General features: G+C 41.1%; 1 protein-coding gene across 1 annotated transcript; it reads left to right on the top strand.

Moving 5' to 3' along the window:
- The first annotated feature begins 4,650 nt into the window (after positions 1 to 4,650).
- On the top strand, positions 4,651 to 7,621 carry LOC105805475 (olfactory receptor 8S1-like). The gene is made up of 2 exons (XM_012638382.1): positions 4,651 to 5,423; positions 7,459 to 7,621. The coding sequence occupies exons 1-2, from the start codon at positions 4,651 to 4,653 to the stop codon at positions 7,619 to 7,621; spliced, it is 936 nt and encodes a 311-aa protein (XP_012493836.1).
- The last annotated feature ends 233 nt before the right edge of the window (positions 7,622 to 7,854 follow it).

Below are 7,854 nucleotides of genomic sequence, written 5' to 3'. Positions count from 1 at the left end.
TCATTATAGACTACTATAAGCAACTATATGCCAATAAATTAAAAAACCTAGAAGAAATGGATAAATTCCTAGACACAAACAACCTACCATGATTGAACCAGGAAGAAATCCAAAACCTGAACAAACCAATAATAAGTAATGATATAGAAGCAGTAATAAAAATCTCCTATCAAAGAAAAGCCCAGAACCCAATGGTTTCAGTGCTAACTCCTACCAAGCATTCAAAGAAGATCTAACACCAATCCTACTTAAACTATTCCAAAAAATCAAGGAAGAGGGAATACTCTCAAACTCATTCCATGAAGCCAGTATCACCCTGATACCAAAACCAGACAAAGACACAACAAAAAAAGAAAACTATAAGCCAATATCTCTGGTGAACGTATGTGTAAAAATTCTCAAAAAAAATACAAGCAAACTAAATTCAACAACACATTAAAAAGATTATATTCATCATGATCAAATGGAATTCATCCCAAGGATGCAAGGATGGTTCAACATATGCAAATCAAGCAGAAAAAAGGTCAAAAACCATACGGTCATTTCAACTGATGCTGAAAAAGTATACAATAAAATTCAACTACCCTTCATGATAAAAAAAAACTCTCAAAAAACTGGATATAGAAGCAACTTACCAACACAATAAAAGCTATATATGACAGACCCACAGCAAGTATCATACTGAATAGGAAAAACTGAAAGCTTTTCCTCTAAGATCTGGAAGAGGATAAGGATGCCCACTTTCACCACTGTTATTCAACATAGTACTGAAAGTTCTAGCTAGAGCAGACAAGAGAAAGAAATAAAGGGCATCCAAATTGGAAAGAAATAAGTCAAATTATCCTTGTTTGCAGACAATATGATCTTCTATCTTGAAAAACCTAAATACTCCACAAAAAAAATATTAGAACTGATAATCAAATTTAGTAAAGTTGCAGGATACAAAATAAACATACAAAAATCAGTAGCATTTCTATATGCCAAACAGTAAGCAATCTGAAAAAGAAACCAAGAAAGTAATCCCATTTGTAATAGCTACAAATAAAATAAAATACCTAAGAATAAACTACAGAGCTGTAGTAAACAAAACAGCATGGTACACTGGCATATAAACAGACATATAGACAAATGGGACAGAGAAGAAAACCCAGAAATAAATCCAAACATCTATAGTGAACTTATATTTGACAAAGATGCCAAGAACTTATAGTAGTGGGGAAAGGACAGTCTCTTCAACAAATGGTGCTAGGAAAACTGGATATCCATATGCAGAAGAATGAAACTAGATCCTTATCTCTTGCCATATATAAAAATCAAATCAAAATGGATTAAAGACTTAAACCTAAGACCTAAAATTATAAAACCACTAAAAGCAAACTTTGGGTAAATGCTTTAGGACATTGGTCTTGGCAAGGACTTGTTGAGTAATACTCCCAAAGCACAGGCAACCAAAACAAAATTAGACAAATGGGATCCCATCAAGCTAAAAAGCTATGACACAGCAAAGGAAACAATCAACAAAGTGAAGAGACAACCCACAGAATGGGAGAAAATATTTGCAAACTACCCATCTGACAGAGGATTAATAACTAGAATATATAAGGAGCTCCAACATCTCAATAGGAAAAATCAAATAATCCAATTTAAAAATGGGCAAAGGATCTGAATAGACATTCCTCAAAAGATGACATACAAATGGCCAACATGTATATGAAAAAATACTCAACATCATTAGTTATCAGAGAAATGAAAAAATAACTATAATCAGATATCATCTCAACTCAGTTGAAATGGCTTTTATCAAAAAGACAAGCAACAACAAATGCTGGTGAGGATGTAAAGAAAGGGAAACACTCATACACCGTTGGGGGGAATGTAAATTAGTTCAACCACTCTGAAGAACAGTATGGAGGTTCCTCAAAAAACTAAAAACAGCACCACCATATGACCCAGCAATCCCACTGCTGGGTATATATCCAAAGGAGGGAAATCCAGTATATGGAAAAGATATCTACACTCCCATGTTTATTGCAGCACTATTCACAATAGCCAAGATTTGGAATCAACCTAAGTGTCCATCAACAGAAGAATGGATAAAGAAACTGTGGTATATAGGGACATGAAAAAAATGTGGTATATGTACACAATGAAATACTATATAGCCACAAAGAAGAGTGAAACCCTGTCATTTGCACCAACATGAATGGAACTGTAGAACGTTATGTTAAGTGAAATAAGCCAAGCACAGTAAGACAAATATTGCATGTTCTCACTCATATGTGGGAGCTAAATATTAAAAACAATTCATCTCATGGAGAGAGAGAGTAGAATGATGGTTACCAGATGCTGGGAAGGCTAGCAGGGAGAGGGGGATAAAGTGGGGATCATTAATGTGTGTAAAAATATAGTTGTTAGATAGAATGAACTATATTCGATACCCCAACAAAAGTGACTATAATCAACAATAAGTTAGGTTATACTTTAAAATAACTGAAAGATTTGAATTAGAATGTTCCTAACACAAAGAAATGATAAATGTCTGAGGTGATGGATACCCCAATTACCCTGATTTGATTAATTCACATTTTATGTCTGTATCAAAACTTCACATGTACCCTATGAAGATATACAACTATTATGTACCTATATAATTAAAAATAGAAATAATTTTTTAAATAAAATATTGGGCTGGGCACAATGGCTCATGCCTATAATCTTTGCATTTTGGGAAGCTGAGGCAGGAGGATTGCTTGAAGTCAGGAGTTTGAGACCAGCCTGAGCAATATAGTGAGACCCCATCTCTACAAAAAATAGAAAAATTAGCCGGACATGGTGGTGTGCACCTATAGTCCCAGCCACTCAGGAGGCTGAAGCAGGAGGACCACTTGAGCCAAGGACTTTGAGGTTGCAGTGAGCTATGATGACACCACTACACTCTAGCCCTGGTGACAGAATGAGACTCTGTCTCAAAAAATAAAATAAAATAAAATATTGTAAAAAAAATACATTTTTTCCAAAATATTTTTTTACATAGTAGTAGAACTGGAAAAATAAAACAGAAATATCGGTCACCCTAGGGCCTCTTAATGACTCAACCCACTGAAACAAGAGTGATACAGGGGAGGGATAGCTGGCCCTGCACAACCCATTCAGAATCAGAACAGGCCTCCTGCTTCAGGGCCTCTCCAGGGACCTCCCTCATTCTCCAAGGTCTAGAGCTGAAATCAAGTCCCTCTTACCATTGTTAATTGGGAGGCAGAGTCAAGAAGTCTTCCCCTTGGACAGAAAGACTATGAGGATATTTCCTTGCTCAGAAGTTTCACCCCTGCATCCTCCAAGGGAAGGACAAAGACTAGGGAAGCCCACAGAGCCCTAATCATATCTGTGGCTCTTGTTCCAGTGTTGGAAATGGTGTCATACAGGTATCCTCCACTGAAAGCATCTGTTGTTGGCCTCAAGAACTCAGGCAAATACAAATCTACTTCTCATTCAAATCCATCTTCTAAAACTGTCCACTCTGACAACCCACGAGGGTATAAGTCACGAATAGAGATCAGATCCTCACTTATAACCTTCCTGAGTTAGCCATGAATAGGGGAGGGGGTAGCCAGTTTACCTTCCTCTGGTCTAGACTAAACCCTGTAACTGCCCATTTTACCAGGTGTTCTTTTTTTCTCCTCCCTATTTTTGGCCTTTAATGTCCAAGAAGATGCACAGAAGATGGTCCAGATTTGACTTGGCTTTATTCAAATCCACTGGTAGCAATTCAAAGAAAATAGCCCAGTCTTTGTGGACTCCCATGTTAAGTCCTGAGATTACAGTGAAAACAGCAGACATCATAGATTCACAGAAACCCTGGAATGGGAAGGCTTTGGAATGACTTAAATACACAGCTCTCACCTCCATTTGAGAGCTTCCCCTTCTGCCTTCCATAAAACCAGCACACTTATGTGCCACTTCTGCTTAGGTTGACATGGAGGGGAGAAGGGTTTCTATTCAGTACCAGAGACTCCCAAGGAAGGCTGTTTCCCCATCTTTACAATTTCTAAGTTGGAATGGACTTTAGAAACCATCTAGTTTTCCCAAATTGGCTTTTTTTGTTTTGTTTCAGTTTTGGTTTTTGAGAAACTTAAGTGACTTGCTCACAACCTTACAGTGGCAGAGAAAGGACTCGCACCATCCTCAGGTGTCACAATATCTCCATCAGTCACTGGGACACTCATCACAGTCTGTCAGCCAGACGGTCAGCCAAAATGTTTATTGCTGATTTACCGCACCAGTCGGCCCTCCTGTGGTTGCGCTCACTTCCTTTGGAACTGGAAAATAGCACTTCTCAGTGCCTGGAATCCCCAACTCCCATCCTTTCCTTCTCCAGTCTGAATAATCCCTGTGCTCTGCTCTTTCCTTTCTAGGTCTGGTTCTCCAAACTCTTTCTCCCCACCTTCTCCGCCGTCACTGAGGTTACTGCCCTGAGCTGGGAAGGGCGGCTGCGGTCTGACACGGCAAGGCTGCCTCTGCTACAAAATCTGTCCTGGGTCTGCCCTGAAGCTTTACTCGCAGTGCCTCATCCCCAGGCAGGCTCTGAGAGTGCTGACCCGTCTGCGCATCCTCTTTGGTTCTTGTCCCTCTGAATGGAAACTTGAATGCTCCATGGAAGTCAGCAACAAAACCACAGTCACTGCGTTTGTTCTCCTAGGACTATCCAACAACCCCCAGACCCAGGCTCTGCTCTTTGTGTTGTTCCTGGTGGTTTACCTCTTGACCCTTCTGGGGAACCTGCTGATGCTGCTGGTGATTAGTACCGATTCCCACCTCCACACCCCCATGTACTTCTTCCTGAGACACCTCTCCTTCCTGGACGCCTTCTATTCCTCAGTCATTGTGCCTAAATTGCTAGAAAACCTTCTTTATAAATGGAAGACTATATCCCTCCTTGAGTGTTTCAGCCAGATCTCCCTGGTCATATTTTCTGGGGCCACAGAAGCCTGCCTCCTCTCTGTCATGGCCTATGACAGGTTTCAGGCTGTGTGCCACCCACTGTTGTATGTGGTGGCTATGAACAGAAGGATATGTGTTGCCCTGGTGGGGGCCTCCTGGGCCATAGGAATGGGGACTGGCCTAATTAACATCCTTCTCCTGGCTCAGCAGCACTTCTGTGGCCCCAACCTTGTTCGCAGTTTTGCCTGCGAGCTTCCTCCAGTGCTCTTGCTGGCCTGTTCTGATCCCCATGCTAGCATCGCCTCCATCCTGACCACCATGGCAGTCCTGGGCCTGGGCACCCTTGTCCTGTTGCTGGGCTCCTACAGCCGCATCATCATGACTGTCTTGAGGATCAACTCTGCCACGGGTCGGAGCAAAATCTTCTCCACCTGCTCTTCTCATTTCCTGGTAGTCGCCATCTTTTATGGTTCAGGACTTTTCAGGTAAGTCATATTATACCACCTGAAAGTTTGTTTATGTAAATGTTGGGTATTCCTTACTCTACAGTGACCTTGGTCTGTAGAACAGAGCATTGCAAAGTAGCAGGAAATTCAAAAAGCCTAGGCTCTAATGCCAGCTCTGCTGTGGACTTCCTGTGTGAATTGTAAAGAATCCATTTTCTTTCTAAGGCTTCAATTGTCTATTCTGAAAAATGAGCTTAGACAAAGATTTTCCTGCTTTATTAACCTATGATTTGGAAGTTCTCAAAAAAAATCAGATTTGGTAGATTTTTATTTAGGTGCTAGACACAAAAATAAAACTTATCCTTGAAATAGATGCCATCTTTCTTTCCTTCTGGTAGATGATGTCTCCGAAGTTTGTTTATGTTACAGCTATTTATTAGGCACCTACTATGCACCAGCTGCTTTATATGGTCAGGTTTAATTTTAGTATGCATCACACCACAAGAGAGATATTATTAACCCAATTTCAGGTAAAGATCCTGAGTTTGGGGAGTAACCAGATAATTTCTTGACAGTCCCAGCACAAGCTGGTAATGGAGCCATAAGTTGAACCAAGATTCATGCTCTTTCCTACCATGCGTCTCTCAAACATGAACACTTCTAGCTGAGGAGTCCTCCCTCACCAGGAGACAAAATAACTTGTGTCTGTGCTTTCTACTAGTGAACCAAAGGAATGTGGATTTGCACAAATTGCTCAATGCTTTTCTCACCTTTTTGTGACCTGGAGAGAAGTCAGGGGGTGGAAGTGGATAATAAGGAACAGTCCAGGAGAGCTCACCTGAGCTGTGGACAAACCTCTTCATCTCCCTCTGTCTCAGTTTCCTCATACACCATAAGGGGCATAACCACCTACTTCACAGAAATGTTAGGAAGGATAAATTCAATGATGAAAAATAGTCTGGGTGCGGTGGCTCACACCTGTAATCCCAGCACTTTGGGAGGCCAAGTTGGGAGGATTGCTTGACTCCAGGAGTTTGAGACTGAGCAACATAGTGAGACCCCATCTCTACAAAATATAAGAGAAATTAGATGGGCATGGTGGCATGTGCCTATAGTCCCAGCTACTAGGGAAGCTGAGGCAGGAGGATTGCTCGAGCCTAGGAGTCCAAGCTTACATTGAGCTATAATTGTGCCACTGTCCTTGAGTCTGGGCAACAGAGGGACACCCTGCCTCTAAGAAAAAGAAACGGCTATCTTTTACAACCAAACACACCAGAACCCACAAGGCACATTCTTGGGATAGTCTATACTTATTCCAAGGGTCATGGTGCCATTGCAAAAAATAATAATAATAACAGTACTTATTTGAAAAATACTCCCAGTGGCACTTAGCAAAATGTACCCAAAATTTTAATCTTGTTTTAGAATTTTCTTGTGCTTAATATGTTTTCATCTCCCACTTTACCAGTTTGGTCTTGTTTTCCAAACCAAAGAAAAATGCAACTAAAAGGACAAATGTTTGTTCCCCTAAGCATTATAAAAATAATATGCTATGATTCTGAGGGTAATTCCAAGAGCCATAAATGTCGGAAGAATTGACAGCATTTTGGACTAAGCATATAATTTTATAAGAACAGTCATTACAAGATGAGAACATAGTGTCTTTGTACTGTTGTGTATATAGGGAAAAAAGAGAAAAACTCCTCAGATTATCATCATAACTATTAAGGAACAATGCTTTGAAGAGTATGAAGTTCTATGGAAATGCATGAAATTATTATTATTAGTTCTAACCTGCAGCCCTTGATATGCCACAGAACTTTCTGTTTCCTCAGGGCAGCTCCTATAACCTTCTATGTAAGATCACTCATGTTTGGAGGCATGTGAAGGCAGAAATGACAGACTTTTCACAGATCAGACAGTCATTTCTGGATGCTGCCATCAGAGATAGTCAACTCAGCTCTGAGGACCCCCTTTGCAGAGGCTTTGCAGGGATGGGATGGACTGTTGCTGCCAACAGTATTGTCGTCATTGTCATTATCTCAGTTTGCTTCTTTGTGCAATTCCTTTCAAGGTACATGACTCCAACATCCGGCTCAGCCCTGGAGCAAGTGCTATCTTTGCAGTACAGTGTGGTGAGCCCAGTGCTAAACCCCCTCATCTACAGTCTAAAGAATCAGGAGGTAAAGACAGCTCTGAAGAGGATGCTGGCCAGGAAGTCCAGGTTTACCTTCTAATCCAGGCTCTCCTGCCTCGCCAGGAGGAAAAGTTATGGGGAGAAGAAGAGGCAGGAAAAGCTGTCAGCACTCAGCTAGAGATCTGCATTCATCGCTTTCCACACAGTGGCCTTAACTTCTCTTCCTCCAGGGCCCTGCTCCCTTCCAAGAGACAGGGGGAAACTTCCACAGAGCAGGTGATACCCCTCCTCAGGGGGCCAAGTCACTCCACAAGAAAATCTCCAGGGCTTCAC

The sequence above is a fragment of the Propithecus coquereli genome, unplaced genomic scaffold (genome assembly GCF_000956105.1).
Source record: "Propithecus coquereli isolate 6110/MARCELLA unplaced genomic scaffold, Pcoq_1.0 Scaffold13, whole genome shotgun sequence".
Classification (NCBI taxonomy): domain Eukaryota; kingdom Metazoa; phylum Chordata; class Mammalia; order Primates; family Indriidae; genus Propithecus; species Propithecus coquereli.
The sequence above is the reverse complement of the archived record's forward strand: the minus strand, read 5'-3'. Positions and strand labels throughout refer to the sequence as shown.

Excerpts from the sequence above, each read along its gene's own strand:
- LOC105805475 (XM_012638382.1), top strand. The coding sequence starts at position 4,651 with ATGGAAGTCAGCAACAAAACCACAGTCACTGCGTTTGTTCTCCTAGGA. Across the intron at positions 5,424-7,458 it reads TATGGTTCAGGACTTTTCAG|GTACATGACTCCAACATCCG; the intron begins GTAAGTCATATT and ends ATTCCTTTCAAG.